The sequence below is a fragment of the Chrysoperla carnea genome, chromosome 2 (assembly GCF_905475395.1).
Source record: "Chrysoperla carnea chromosome 2, inChrCarn1.1, whole genome shotgun sequence".
Classification (NCBI taxonomy): domain Eukaryota; kingdom Metazoa; phylum Arthropoda; class Insecta; order Neuroptera; family Chrysopidae; genus Chrysoperla; species Chrysoperla carnea.
The window spans coordinates 1831664-1848632 of record NC_058338.1 but is presented as its reverse complement, the minus strand read 5'-3'; the positions used below and the strand labels follow the sequence as shown (position 1 = coordinate 1848632).

The window sequence follows — 16969 nt, the reverse complement described above, 5'->3', positions numbered from 1 at the left end:
TCCATTTAATTACCTTTCAAACAAAACCAAAAAAATCAAAATCGATTCATCTGTTTAGGCACTACGATGCCACAGACAGACAGACACACACACACTCAGAGCGGTCAAACTTATAGCACCCCTTTTTTTTCAGTTCGGAGGAAAAAATAGTTTAGCACGAAAAATTAAAAATACCTTTCAAATTTTCTACAATCTGCTAAAGCAATACAATCATGGCGCCATTTGAACGGTATTACTCTTGTTCGAATTTCGATTGGCAAATTTTTGCGCGCATCTGTTGCGATTAAATCACTGTGTATATACTCATTTATTACTTTAACTTTCCCACTGCAGTGGTAATTTTCTTAGAAGTTAGAAAGCACTATTAAAGAGCTGTGTGTTGTTTATTAAAGCGGGAGTACAAGAAACACGGGAAAACATTTCTATATAATGTACCCACAAGATAAATTTTGATCAATTCCGAAAAGTTCTTATACAAATGAAAGCTTTCATCACAGTTAAAGGACGTAAAAAATAAATTGTAAACGATAGGAAAATTTGACTCAGCTTTTCATCTTAGAACACAAAGCAGCTTTCTAATCATTTTTGAATTTACTCTTCAAAAGTCGTATCATTTTTATTTTGCACATTTTTTCCCGAACACTTTATATTAGTCTGTTCGAGTACATATGTTTTTTTTTTTTGTTTTAAATTTACAAAACTTCGTGTGTATACTTCGAATAACAAACCATAAGTGGTTTTTAACATAAATCATATTTGAAGGTATTAAAAAAATCAGAAGTTCTAGAAAACATATTTTAGAAAAAGTTTAATATTCTAAAAAATCCATAAAAACACCGTTTTTTAATGTTCACACTACATTAACACTTTATCTATGGTGGGGTTTTAATGGAAGATTGAAAGATTGTTATTTTTGGTCTATAAATTTTAATCAGTCTTCAATATTTTCTAGGAATATTTTTTGATAAAGTATATTTGAGATTTTCGAACATTCTAAGCAATATGGGAAATTAATTTTTAATAAAGTAAAAATTTCTATAGGCGCGTTTGACTTCTCTTATGGTTTTGCGACAGCAATATGATACAGATACAACATACCGTGACCTCGAAAATAGAATAATAGTTAAAGCTGTAGAATTAACTATTAACTTAAGTGGTTCTGGTCTTTGGTAACTTCTGATTAATGTTCATAGATGGCTTTTCATATAAAATTTGAAAAATATTTTATAGTTTTATGATTTGTTCATATTTTTGATGAAGGTTGATGATCTGTTTTCTAAAAGTTTTATACACTGATCTCTTTCTTTAAAGAAATTTTCTTCAATTTTTGTGTGTGTTTGGTGTGGAAAATCTATGCCGATCATGAGAACTGATTGAAAATGGCTCAATTTAGTAAGAAAGAAAAACGTGATTTAATCAAAAAATTGTGAATCTATCAATTTTTTCTAGATTATGAGAAAACTCTTCTCTTTTTTTTCTATATATATTTGAAAATTTTTTTTTCATTTTTTTTTTATTAAATCAAAATATTCTCGATATTCATATTGTGATCAAAATTGAGTTTGTTGTTTTCTAGAGAGAAAGTGAATGTTTTCATCTCGAAAAGCGAAAAGAAATAATGTGTTAACTTTCGAATACACAAATTTTACGATGATGGAAATTCTATATCTAAGATACTTTTGTAAAAAACAGGCTACAATCATAATTTTAACATTTTATTTTGTTCTTTATGTGATTTGTATATCATATCTGTAATAAAATTGCATATAAATAAAAAGAAAGTGAATTTTTTTTTAACATATATAAATAATTACTCTTGTTTTGAGCCACGGGTATCGCATTACGACATTCCTCACGGGTCGAACTAGTTACTTACTTAATATTATGTTTACTCATAAAATTATAATAAAATTTGTTTTAATCTAAATCTGTTTTTGGTGGGTTTTCCTTTTGCTTAATTTTAATTACATTCGTAAGTTTTTCCACTAGTAACTTTTCTGTGATTTAAGTTGTGTAATATGTGTTATTTTTTACCATCAAAGTACGAAATTTGATCAATTGTCTTTTAGCTCTAGACAAAGTACGATTGTAAGGATGCTTATAATAAATACTCCAGTATTTGGCACAAAAATTTTGAATCCAAAATTGTTGAGTAAAATTTTTCGATGCATGCCATTTTGCATGCTTACAGTGGTTCGGCTGTTTCAGCAAAATTGTGATTATTAACACAGTGATTGAGCTTCAAAAAGGTTTTCATCATGACGAAAATTTATCACACATTCTGTTTATGCAAAATTATTGCCCTACATAAAAAAACTTTGGGTTTTGTCGCTTTTTGGATATTCTAGAGCATTTTTTTACATTTACGTCATACAAATTGCAGCGTGGTTGACTTGTTACTTGACAGCTAGGACCACTTTAAATATCGTCCTCAAAGATTATCTTTCAATTTTTGAACTTTTTTCACAATTTAAAATTTTATGATTACATTTTATGATTCTTGGAGATGAAGATTTTCGTAGAGCCAAAAATAAAAGTAAATTTTTCTAATTTCTTGCGTTCGTTTCAGAAGCATTTCTACTAATATAATAAACCCACATTATATAAGACTTTATCTTTATTTAAATAGCAAAAAGCATTCAACTAACATAAATATACTTTAAAGCATGAAAGCTTTCCTATGCTACGCTGATGCTACGATGCGATGCGAAACAATCAACTACACTCACTATACTACTGTTTGTATCTATCTTCGTTGTACTTTGAAGCTTTTGTTTTTACTTGGCAAAATTTGAATAAGGAAAATACTGAAGAACAAGAAGATTTATCCATCATATTATACAGCGTGTAACAGAACAGATTGGGGACGGTAGAACCATCGTGATTCGAGTCACATTTTTATATTTTTCGGTTACAGAACCCTAACCTCGCACTTGAAACATAGTTAAGAACACTTTCCATTAAATTACGGTCCGATTTTGAAGATCATCACCACTATTTTACTTTTTTCAGGAACGGATTCCTTAACTCGCACTTGAATTGTAGCTAAAGACATTCTCCATTAAATTACTTTTCAAACAAACCATAAAAACTAAAATCGGTTTATCCTTTTAAGCGCTATGATGCCGCAGATAGACAGAGAGACACACACCTTTAACAAAAAAGGGAATATATGTTTTTGAGTTTTGAAAAAATATTCCGATTTCTAAATAAGAGTGCCCACATGCTAGAATCTTTATTTTAAGAAAAATGTTACTTGGATCATAAAAATACCACAACAAGTTTTAATAAATTATTGCTCGTATGCTCTGATACATCCTGTATAAAACTATTTGAGTGGGAGTATGTGTATGTGTGTGTGTTATATCGTCAAGATTTTCTTACTCTTAAATTCATTAACATATTTCTCAATACCGGGATGTTAATTTTAGATCCACGGACACATTTTTAAAGAAAATTGCAGAGTGTTTGTCAAGATTGTGTCCAAAAACTATTTAAAATACAAAAATTTTCATTAAACCAGAAAATTTCTCATGAATTTATTGAGAATGCAATTTAAATTAAAGACAAATGAAATAAAAATTCAAATATTTTTTGGACCCATCTACAGTTAAAAAAATTTTTTTTTCAAGCCTTTCAGTGAGAATTTTTCTCTTCACGAGAATAAAGGTATAAGCAAAAATAAAACTTTTCGTTGCATGTGCTTTCGTTTCGTTAGTCATACTCAGTAAATTAAAAATATTTGTGATAGAAATATGATGAAATTAGATTAGATTAATGAATTTAATTATTTATAAATAATTTAACACACTGTATAAATCTCATATATTTATTATATAAGATTCTTACAAGAGAGAGAATGTTGAAAGAGATGTTTATCATCATAATATAATATATATAAATTAAATTTACAGAGGTTTTACTGTAATTTAAATCTATTTTAGATCATATAAATAAACATAATCAAATATAGTTAAAAAAAAAAACCATCAAAATTTGTTTAAATTGTGATACGTGTTATCACTTAAATAACTCGTTTATTACTCTATAATTACCATATACAATTCCTCTATTTTCACCCCTCGCCCCTTGATTCTGTCACAACTAATTATTTAATTATTTTTCGATAATAGAAGAATTTTGAAGATAAAACTAATTTTTGAAGTTATCGTTTACGGACAGACTGACAGACAACCGGAAATGGACTAAACAGGGAATTTTATGAACACCTTTACCAAAAATTTTGTTCGTAGCATTAATATTTTTAAGAGTTACAAACTTGGGACTAAACTTAAACTGAATTAATCTAAAAAAGATAATTATTCAACTGAGATTGTCGAATGTGAATTTGATTTAGAAAATTTCTATATAAGAGGTATAATTTCTATAAAAAAAAAGGAACAAAACACCAACTCAAAGAAAAGTTAGAAAGGTAATTAAATAAAATCACATTCTTCCAGTTTTATATTCATGATGTGATGCTCTTTACAACAAGATCGCATGGAGGTGTTGGATATAACTAACTATAGTTAAAGCAACAACGATTATGGATATATAATTATGTTTCAGAATGGCATGTTACAAAAAGGTGCGTGAAAAGGTTAAGACTTCACGTGAAACTAATCTCTATTTGTCCCAATCTCACGTTGTGTGAGTAAACGATTCTTTTTCAGATTTAATATTTTCGTCATTTAGAATAAGACAGCCATCTGTGAATGGTAAATGGAATTATTGTTTAATTTTCGTACATAAGAGCCATCTGTGAATGAGAAATAGAACTATTATTAATTTTTTACTACAGGAGCACGATCTGTGAATGGGAAATTGAACTATTAATAAATATTAAAACACTAGCGCCACTTGTGAATTGGAAACGAAATTATTGTTAATATTAGACAGTGAGGAAAAAGAGTGGAGTTTTAAGTTTCGTAATATTCCAATGTGAAGAAGTCTCGCTTTTTTCACCGATTCTCTCGCTGTATTTCTTTTCGAGTGATGTTAGAAAGAAGCTTATCTTCAAAAAGCTATTATTGAACTTTTTTTGAGCTATTATTATATAAATTTGCAGAGAATTTTTATAACAGGCAGTAAATTTGTGGACAATCATGTGCAATCATATTATGAAATTTTTTATTTTGATTTTCTGAATTTATTATTTTTGATGTGAATAATGGTGTAATATTTTTTTGTGAACCATTTTGTAATTAATAAATATTTCTATGGATATGTAATATTAATGAATAGATAAATTAGATGTCGTAGATAATGTTACCTTTGGAAAAGTTATAAAGACACATTTCGTTCATTTTCAAAGATTACGTTTTATACTTATCTCGTAAATAAAGCCATTAGAAGTAAGATCAATAGTTTTCTGATAAGTTTAATATTTTAACTCCAAACCACTGTAACAATTCATAGATTCAATTAATTCTTATTGAGATTAAACCGTCAATCATTAATACATTTGTACAGTGTTGTTGTAAACCACTATGGGTTCATAATAACCTTCTATTTATTCATCGGCTGCTGAAACACTGTTAAAGCCTATTATCGTAATAATCAGCAAATTAATGGAGCTTTCAAAAGGATAGAACTTTATTCTGATAAGGGAAACATTTTTTCAAAATAAAATCGGACAAGTGTGAGTTGGACTCGTACACGAAGGATACGTAGTATTTATTGTTATAGCGACATGGGTAATACACATCTTGTCAAAAGTTCAGTCTAACTATTGCGGTTTGTGAGAGATACAGCCAGCTGTAAGACACACGAACGAACGGATAGCGGAGTTTCAATAATAGGCTTTCGTATTCGAAGGAAAAATAACAAAAACCTACTAGATTTTTACAAAAGCTAAATAGCAAGACAATAACTGTAGACAAAACTTTGCCATCAATTCTATTCTTGGCAGAATCGCTTTCATTTCGAACAAAACAACATTTACATCGGTAAATCGACTAAGTCGTAATTTTTTGCGAACAAAAAAAATTCCGATACTTTTTGAAAAGCTTTTATAATTATGAATTTTGCTTTTTCTGGATGAAAAATAATGAGTTGCTATCATGAAGTATAAATATACATATATAGATTTTGAGAAAGTTTTGACATATACACATATATTAAAGCTTTCAGCTTCTCTGCTATAGCACGAGATATGTATAGAAGAAGAAGCTTTTGTATAAAAGCATTACTTATTTTATATGAATAAGATTTTGCAATAATAATATTACTTTGATGGTACAATAAACGTTGTAACGTCCCCTAGAAATGTTCCCAAAATCAAGTAAAAATTTTAACTGCAGAATCAAGTTAAACTTATTTTATTAAAAAGCTAATTATTGTTATTTTTGATATGCTTTCAATGAGACACGAATTAACCATTTAAGAAGAAAAATTACTTGTTTTGAATCTAGAAAATTTAATGAATGTTGGCGAAAAATAAGAATAAAATTTTTTCCATATATATATGTCTTGATTTTCGAAATATCGAAAGCTGAATAGTTAAAGAAAATTTTCAATTTTCAATATTTTGAAATTTATGTCATATATCGAAAAATTGTATTCTTACTTTTCGTCAAGTTATAACATAATTCAGCATCAAAATTGAAAATGTATATTTTTTTGTGAGATGAGTTGTTAAAGGTGCTTGTTTTAATAGCCTACTGATCCCTTTTACACTTGGAAAAAAATAACAATTTTCTCTGTAATACTAAACCAAAAAAATTTAAATAAAATCTTTAATCTATATGCAAATACATTCACAATTTTTAATTAATAATTTAAATAATCTCAAATAATAATTAATTATTAAAATATTTTTATTTAAAAATATAATAAAATTGAATTCTAAAGACAGACGCATGTTTTATAAATCACAAAAAAAAAAATTTTTTAATAAAACATATAATCATTTACAGAGTGTTCTAGAAACAATACAGGTATTCTGAAAATTATTCTAAAAAGAAACAAAAAGTGAAATTTGAAAAACTCCCGACAAATTTTTCGGGAACGGAACCCTAAGCTTGCACTTGAAACAAAGCTAAGAACACTTTCCGTTAAATTACCTGTCAAACGAAACAAAAGCCACGGGCAGACAGACAGACACACACACAAAGCGGTCAAACTTATAAAACCCCCAAAAATTAATGAATAAAGGAGTAATTTCAAAGGTGACGCTTGAAATCGCGTTGAAAATTACTTCTAATGTCGGAAAATTTCCAGCCAAGGGTTAATTGAATTCGATTTTATACATTTTTCATCAACTTTTTTGAGTTTGTTCAAAATTCAGAGAAAGCTTTTGTAATTTTACAAATTTTACTAATAGACAAATTGTTCTCTTCACAAACGATCAATAAATAATTTACTGAAAGGAAAGTTTCAAGATATTAGGCGAGTACATTTTCGGGAACAATAGTTTGAAGAGATTTTAATATTCGTTCCTTAGTTTTTTACGGGCTTTGATTCAAAAATAGAATAAAAATTAATAGTATAAAAAATTATTTCAAAAATATGTATACTCAATCAGTCAAAATCTTGTACACCCTGTAAAGTTTTAATTAATTTTCAATAAAACTGTAATAGTTTTAATAATATGCGTATAAAAATCTATTTATACGCATATTAGATAACTTAACAAGCTCATTGATTATATATAGGTATCGATTTAAAAAGTATATTAATTAAAAATATTCAATCAATATTTATCGATCTTAGTGATATTTGTTTAAGAAAAAGGGACGATTTTTAATAAATAACAAATTAAATTTCATATCTATTCAGTGGCATCAAATTACCAACAGCTTTTAAAATTCTGTTGGGGGGTTATTAAATTTAATTTTTATTGTATTTAAAAAAAAAATACACCTTTAAAACTTTAAAATATCCATTGACATTTAATTGACCCTGAAGAATAACAAAAATGAATGTGGGTGGCCATTGTTTAATTAATATTAATTAACATAAAGTGATTATTTTAAACTAATTGATACCACACAAGAAATATTAATAAAACTTACCAAAAAAAAAAAGATTTTAATCACACGAAATTTAATTAGATATTTAAAAAATCATTAAAAATGAAAGTTGAATTAAAGTCAACTAGGCAGTTTATATGACGTAAATGTAAGAAAATGGTCTACAAATTTCGTAAACTAGGCAATTTGTATGACGTAAATGTAAAAAATGCATACACACAAAGCGGTCAAACTTATAACTCCTTCTTTTCTTGGTTCGGGGATTAAAAATGATAAATTTCTATGGGAAAAATTTGGATATTAACAAATTTTAAGAGGTATTTTTTTTTTTTTAATAAATAACAAAATATTTTGTTATCGATACGAAAACATTATATTATTGATAACTCTTGAAATGAAACATGAAATTAATAAAACGAGGGAAAAAAAAGTTTTTGATATTTGAAAGATATTTTATCGTTGAATAAATTTGTGATTGATCGAAAAATGATTAGATAAATATTGGAAAACTTCTATGATGGAGATATAGGTACTCTTAACGTGTATGTAGTCAAAAAGGTGCTTCACTTAACGCATACTTTCTCATATCTTACAAAAATGATATGAAATAAATTCATGTCTTTACCAAGTATTAAACTATTAACGATCATATTACAGGGTGTCCTACTTAAGTTGGCTACATATGGAAAACCTTTTTTATTATAAGTTTACGAAAAAATTCTTTATAAAAATCTCTCAAAATATTAAGGGAATTAAATAGAAGGTTTAACTAGAAACAATAAACAGTTTCCGAGGAATTTTTTTATTTTTTTTTTGGATAGTGTTACAAAATATTTGGAAAACCATTTTCATTTAATATAAAGAAAAATAAAAGGCATTATTTTAATAATTGTAACCCTGTTACACAATAAAAGGGTTCCTTATTATTGGCAATAACTAAATGATGATTCAACAAAACAAGAACATTCAAAAGTACGTTCTCCTCAGAACTTTTCAGAATAATTTTAAGTTTAGATCAAAATAATGAAAAAATTATTAATGCACATTTTTCCCATGAAAATCGGTATACCTATTGCATAAAAAAGTTTTCTAAGCAACTTCTTTTAATAATGTTTTTCGATATCTCTAACCATCTCTGGTGCTGGGCCAAATTTTAAGAACTTTCCCTATTGGTCAATTTGTAGTAGGCTGAGTTTTAGGTTCAGGTTTCGGTTAAATATCTTAAAAATGTTATATGACTGTGAAAATTGTCCAATCGATTTGCCTATAAATGGCGAAAAAGTGAGGGTGTCTGCATCTTAAATGCGACACACTATATAAGATATACAATAGGGTATTCTACTATTTTTGAAAAAGTACTTCAAAATACACACGCTTTCTTGCCAAAAACTTAAATTAAATTTGAAACTTTTTTTAAACTATCAAAAACGCGGGCATCCAATTTGATGACGTAATATCGGTATCATTACACGAAATAACACAAATAAATTTGACAGATATATTCATAGACATCTGATTATAATAAATATAAACACTTACTATCTATGTATATATTATACCCAGCTGTCTACACTGAACTAATTGATGGTCTATGGCTCATACCGATATGACATCACAGCAAGGCTTGCCCGCGTTTTAGGTCACATGATATACAGTTTAAAAATTACGTTTTTTAATTTTAATATTTTAAAAGAAAAATGTGCTTTTATGACTCGAAACCAGAATATTTAAATATATTTTTACATAAATTTTAACTTTTTTCTTTCATAATTTACTAGCTGTGAACTACCCGCTTTGCTGGGCAACATCCCCACTTGCACCCCTCCCTCCACATTTCCTTTCGTTGTATAACAGTTTTGTAATGTACACGTCATGCTCTTTTATTTGATACCCCACTTAGTTATATTTGTAAATATTCGATAATTCCTTCCCACTTTCTCGCTACACCTTTCTACCCCCGAAGGTTAAAAGTAGATTAAAACAATAGATCTTTGAAGCTGGTTGTATATCGTGTCAATATTTGAGCTTAATCGATGCACAACTTTTTTAGTTTTTGAAGCATATCCCTTTCAACCTCTATTTCAACCCCTTACTCTACTATAATATGGATGTATTATACATAAAAACCTTCCTCTTGAATCACTCTATCTATTAAAAAAACCGCATCAAAATCCGTTGCGTAGTTTCAAAGATTTAAGCGTACATAGGGATATAGGGACAGAAAAAGCGACTTTGTTTTATAATTTGTAGTGATTTTTGACTAACGATAATACCCTATTGTAAGATCTTAGTTTTATTAAACCAATTGCTCAAACTTTTTGAATACCTTGTCCTAAGAAAAAAAAGATTTGATTGTGACAAGACGAAAAGAGAAAGAAAACCATCTTAACTTGAGGTCGTTGAACAAATCATGATACGAACAGAACAAGAACACGACTCTTGTTATCAAATAATAATATATCAATTAATTTATGAACGGACAGTCGAAAAAAACAGAAAACAAAACTCGAAACACAATACAAGAACAAACATATTTATGTCATTTTTAATTGAGATATTTATTTTATCTTTTTTTCTCTGTTCTTCGTTTTTTTTCTAGGATATTCGAAGTTGATATTTTATTTATTTTTTGTTAAGCTTTTTATTTTAACTTTTTATATGATATGTTATTATAGTCTTGTAATCTAATTTTGATTCGTTTTGTTTTTCGAGATCAACTGAAATTTGACACTTATATCTTTTTAAATCTGGGATTATAGAAAAGAGAGAATTGTACTTTTAATGTCATGGCAAAGTTGATGTCAAGACGGCTGCTGGATGTTTTGTTATTTCTTTTTTTTTAATTAAAATTAGGTAAAAATAAAGAATGTCTGGCACTTGAAAATGGTTGCTTTTAATGTGTTTCTTAGTGGGCATTCTTGAAAATTAGCTGGCAAAATTGCTGATTTTCAAGTTTTAGCAAGTTTTTTTCTGTCATACTCTTATCAAATTCCATAATTCACTCCTCATTTTAAAGCTTTATTATTATTTTATGATTGATTATGTAGAATGGCAAAAAAATGCCATCTATGAATGAGAAATAGAACTATTGTAAATTTTAAAATACGAGCGCCACCTGTGAATGTAAAATGAGGAGAATCCAATGGTGTTTTTTTACTGATTTACTTCTCTGTATAATTTCTTTTTAGTGGTGCGCAATTTTCGTTTGCAAAAATTTACTTCTAACTTCTAATTAACGAAAATTAATTATCTGCCTTGTACACAAGGTACCAATTACATTTTGAACTCTCTTTGAACGTTCGATGAATTATGACATACAAAAATTAAAAATCGAATCGTTTATTTTCCCCCAATTTTATTCGTGTGATAAAAAAAATTCCCATTGATTACTTCCATTGAAAATCACTAATAAGTCATTTTGAAAGTAATTACCGAACACAAAATGGTCGATATATCGAAGAGTGTTGAACAAACATGTCATGACATAATTAATTTATTGTCATGATTTATGGGAATCGTTTTTACAGAAACACTTATTACCAGCGCTTCTCTTTTTTCGTTCTAGGTCCAAGCATTATAAAGGAGTTCGAAAACTGTACGACTATTTTGTACAGTTTTTTGAGTGTAATCTTTCTTTTGAGTTCTTTTTTTAAAAAGTTTATAATCCATAGTATTTCGAAAAATTAAACAATTGACTGAGTTAATTGTTTAAAGACCCTGGATGGAAAGGGTTGAATCATTTTTCGAGAATTTTTCACAAGACTATTAGTTGAAATTACCTGCAAATTTTTAACTTTTTTAAAAATGGACACCAAATTTTTGTCCTTGATATTTATGAAAAAATGTTTCAAACAAAAGTTGTTGTATTATTTCAAACTATTTACAAGGTATCGTAATCGGATAACTTTAAATTGATTTTGTTTTTTGTTTGTAACAAAAAATAACCACACACAGAAAATTTAATCGTTATTTATCGACATAAATAGTAAATTATATGATTTTCTTCTGTTACCTTTCAAGTTTTCCCCACTCTTATAGGTATATAAACACTTTTTATGTGAAAAAGACATTTTCACCGTTTTCCACCCCTATTTTGAGAGAGTGTAATATAACACATAAGTTTTATTAGTTTTCTTTTGGTCGTTAAATAATGTGTAAACGGTAAGCTATATAAGCTATAAAACATATTAATTGCTTTTCATTATTCATATTGAAAAAACAATTTTTTTTTATATATACCGAACGTCTTCGAATATTCTAGCTATTTCGAGAAAAACATGGTACAAAGTTATTAGGAAAATATTTTATTCAGATCATGTAGGTAAAAATGTAAAATGGCATAATTATAACTGGAACAAAATGGGACAAATGTTCAAATTCATCAGGAATCTTTCTAGCATACGAAATTCTAGTTCTAAATTTCCCGATTGTTTTATTTCTCTTAAAAAAATAGAAAATATTATAACATTTTGTTTTGAAATTAAATGAAATTTGATTTTATAGATAAATTTTGACAAAAATACAAAATCGAGTTCGTTTAACGATTAAGTGGGTAATTTTTTGAAGCGATTCAGGGGAAATCTCGAAGAAGACTCTTGTCAAATCCTTTTTATAAGTCTTATTTAAATTATTCTGGAAAACTTTTAGTTCGAAGACATTTTATTTGATTCTCTGGAATTAATTTTAGACAGAAAATTAAAAATCCATATTTTCAAAGAACATTTTTTATTTGTTAGTAATTTTCGAGAAAATACTTTGTACTTTTATTACCAAAAAAATTTAATATAAATAATTTGTTTTAGTTTTATATAAGTTTCAAATAAATTGGAAAACATTGCGAAGAAAATTTTCATATTAAATTGAAGCGACAGACATATTTTTTTATTTATAATTTACTTTTCATAAAATTTTAATATTAAATAAAAAACATAAAAATAATATTTTTTCATTTTAAAAGACATTAAAAATAAATTTTTTCCCAGAAAAACATAAATCACATTTTTTCTTTCCAAAAACTATTCTTTCCAAAAGAATATAAACGAATTTGATAAAGGGATAAGGAAAATAAAGATAGGACAGAAAAAAACTTGCTAGAGTCATAATATATATAAGATAAGAAAATATATTGAGTTGTGAATAAGAAAAAAGGACCTATAAGCGTACCATGTGGCACTCCGCAAAATTGTCAAAATATCTACATTTTTGTTTTATGAAAGAATTGGATTTCAAACCAGTTTATTTTTTTTAGAAATGGAACAACCACATTGGGATTTTTTGGACAGTACTACTCGAACAAATTTGGATACGAACCAAAATATTATTATGTGGTTATGTTACAAATATTATTACATAATTATGTTCTATTATGCTATATAATAATTAAGTGGTATTATAATATTTTTGAGGTTATGTTAATATTAAAATGGGTTCTTTGGGGTGGAAATAAAATTATTTAATAATATTTATTTCATTTTTAATTCATGCTTTTAGCATGGGAAAAAAAATTACAGGTTGTGTACAAAAAAAAATCGAGGATGTGACGTAAGTGTAAGAAAATGCTCTAAAATTATCGTAAACTAGGCAATTTGTATGACGTATGAGGTAGATACTTGTTTTTTATCCCGATAAGCATAATATATTCAACAAAAACACTTTTTTAACATAATTTTTTAACGGTAAAAAAATTAGTAGAAAAATACTTAAGAATTTCGAACTAGAGAAAGAAATTCGATAATTCTTTACGCATTTTACAAAAGATAACAACACGTATTTAAATTGTCAATTCTTTATAACAAACTAGCTAATGCCCGCAAATTCGTAGTCCCGTTTGCAATCTTATCATACAAACAATATTTTCGCTATATCCTATTTCTTCCAACCTGTCTTCTCTCAATTTTAGATTTAGGGTTGTAATTATTTGTACCCGATTTTCAATTTTCAGAATTGATTTAGACTTAGTCCAACTTCATATATAAAAAAATCAAGCTTTTTATTTAAAATTGCTTTGATGCTCGCATTCTTAATACCATTAATGGCTTCCCAGTGAAAAACGCACGTAGCAAAAACATACTACTGTTTTATAATATTATAAATAGATATTATAATTAGCAATTCTTAACACGGAAAATGAAAACATCATCCTCAATTAACATAAGGACTAACACACCAAACACAAGGACATGAATTTTCCATCTTTTTATATAAAAGTGGAGATATTTTAATTTTTTTCACACACACATACATAATATCAAGAAAAACAAATTGAATTTTTCATGAAAAACGTACAATATTTAAAAAAAAAACTAGGGCAGAAGAGAAGGATAGAGATGAATTTATTATATGTTTAATTTGGCGTATCGCGCTACGGTTCTTTATATTATTTTATATTTAAATTAAAGTTAATTTTAATTTTCTTCCATCTTTTTTTAATTTTTCATGTAGCCTCATCGTCAGTCATAATGTTTTCCTTTTGTCTTTTAGTCATTTTCATTTTCACCCTTGCCACTGTGTTCAAGGAAAAATTATATAATCAAATGCAATTTACAGAATGTTATAATAAAGTTTTTTGGCAGGATACGTTTGAAAGATGTAAGAGCTATGGAAATTGACGGTTTTGATGAATTTTAAAGTTTTTTTGAATGTTTAATAAAAATATACACCTTACATAACAAAAGTTTCTGTAAAAACACTATTCAAAAAAAGTTTTGTGAATATTTGCAATTTTTTTTAAAAATTACAAAAAATTAGGCTGTAGAATAGGAGGCTCGCTTGTCATACTAAAGGTACCGGGTTCGAAACCCGACGTCACCAATAAACTTTTTTTTTTAAATTTATATATTTCTAAGTCTAATTATGTTATAACACGACGCTATATTTAGTAATTTCGAAAACAAAGGCAGATATCAAAAAATTTTATTCTGATTTTTCGTTTACAATTCATGAAATTATAACAAAATTTATCATCAAAGTTGAAAATAAGGTACAAATAATTTGAACCACAAGTCTAAACTTGTCTTGTCGCTCGTACTACCTTAACTGAAGAGTTTTTTAGTCGTTTTGTTAACCTTCTAAGTTTCTATTGTGATATAATTTATAGCATTTTCATATCTTGGCTCTTATAACATCCTGTATATACTGTTAAGTATAATAATGATGTTAAAACATTTCTATATTGTACAATTTTTCATTAAATTTTTTTTTGTATAAATTTTTTGTGTGTGAACTCGCAGCATAAAGGATGTAATATTTAATTTTTCCGTTTTAATCAAGTAAAAAATTTAATTATGTGTAGATAGACATTAATTAACAAAAGCTATGGCTGACAGAAAGAGACAGATAGAGATGCTTAGAGCGAGAGAAATGGATTCATATTATATATGTGATAACAGAAATATTATTTTTGATAATTTAAAACTATAGTTTAAAATAAACGAAAAATGTAATAAAAACTTCCATTAAGGCTAAGGACACACGAAGCGTTTTATATCAAGCTGTGACGTTTTAATGATTTTCGAGCCACGAGTGAAATTGAAAAACAAAATCGAATTGATCTCAAAATAAATTCCGGAAATCTCAAATTATAGGAAATTTTCGAATATTTTAACACTTTTTCTGTTTTTTATATTCTCTTTTGTCGATTTTTCGAACAACTAATTCGAATATTCGATGTTTTTTTGCAAATAATTTCAAAAAAAAGGCTTTAGAATTAATATCGATGGAAGTTATGTGTGATGTATTAAAGACTTAAAACGAATGAATTCATTTTTAATTGAAGTGAATATTTAAAAATAAAAAAATAAAAGGATTTTTTTCCCTGTTTAATTAAAATAATTAAGTTTAACCATGTCTAATTTATTTGTTTATAATTACATTTAATAAATCAAACTAAATAATTTGGGCATGAAAATTTATCAGACTCTTTTTACTTTGTATTTTATGGTGCAGTAGAAAATTTTAAAAGATAAATTTTCGAACGTTTCGTCATTTATTTATAACTTCCTCAGTAACTATATAAATTTAAACCAATAATAATTGAACAAATAATAAAATATAATAATTTTTTACTTTTTTGGCTAAAATTTAGTGCATCGAACTGACATAAATTTTTTTACACCAACAGCCTTAAATAAAATTATATAATACAAAAATTTAGTTTTTTGCACTTACCTTCTTCATCACTGCCCACCATAGAATATCGATCAAAACCCGATAAATTTCGATGCGTTCCCAAACCAAAATCATCTTTTGTCCATTGCAACATACCACTCTTATCAATGACACGACATGGCAACGTAACACGTGATCCAACAACAGCGGTTTGATCTTGCGGTTGCATTGCAAATCTTTGTTCGCCAGCATTTGCAACATTACCAAATCGTAATAATAAAAATAATGAAACACATATTATATGATTGTTATACATTGTTGTGAAGAACGAACATTGTTGTCTATTTACACCGTTACTACTTCGATTTTTTCGATCATGTTTTGTTGTCAATAATATATCCATTGTTATAGTGTGTATCAGCCAGATTCACTTCAGTGTCCACGTGTGGATTAGGCAGATTTTTTTTTATCTTGTATATATTTTATTTTTTATCTGGAACAAAAAAGAGAAAATTTTGGTGAAAATATGGAACAAATTGTTATGGATTTAGTTTTTAGAGACCAATAACTTTCTGGTAAAGTAATATTAACTGATATATTAAAATAAAACATGATAAGCATGGTTTTTACGTCAAGTAAGTAAAGAAAGATAGTCACTCTTACACACACAAGTAATAAGAGTATCTTTCTTCTCACTTTCTCAGTGGATATAGTATATACAATAAACAAACATGTACATAATAAATGTAACCTATAAATTTACAGTATACTGTATGACGTGTCTAACCTAATTTGCTCTCTCACGTCCAAACCATGATGTTTACGAAAAAATGTTTCAAACAAAAGCTGTTACGCAAAAGCTGTTACTAGGAACACTTTTTACACATAAA

At 27.2% G+C, this 16969-nt stretch overlaps 1 protein-coding gene across 1 annotated transcript in view; it reads right to left on the bottom strand.

Moving 5' to 3' along the window:
* The window catches only part of LOC123291561 (irregular chiasm C-roughest protein), a 36404-nt gene extending 19837 nt beyond the window's left edge, over nt 1–16567 (bottom strand). The window contains exon 1 of the mRNA XM_044871895.1: nt 16140–16567. Within this exon, the coding sequence (XP_044727830.1) occupies nt 16140–16482 (343 nt within the window). The 5' untranslated portion in view covers nt 16483–16567. The remainder of the gene's footprint in view (nt 1–16139) is intronic.
* Nucleotides 16568–16969: the final 402 nt, after the last annotated feature.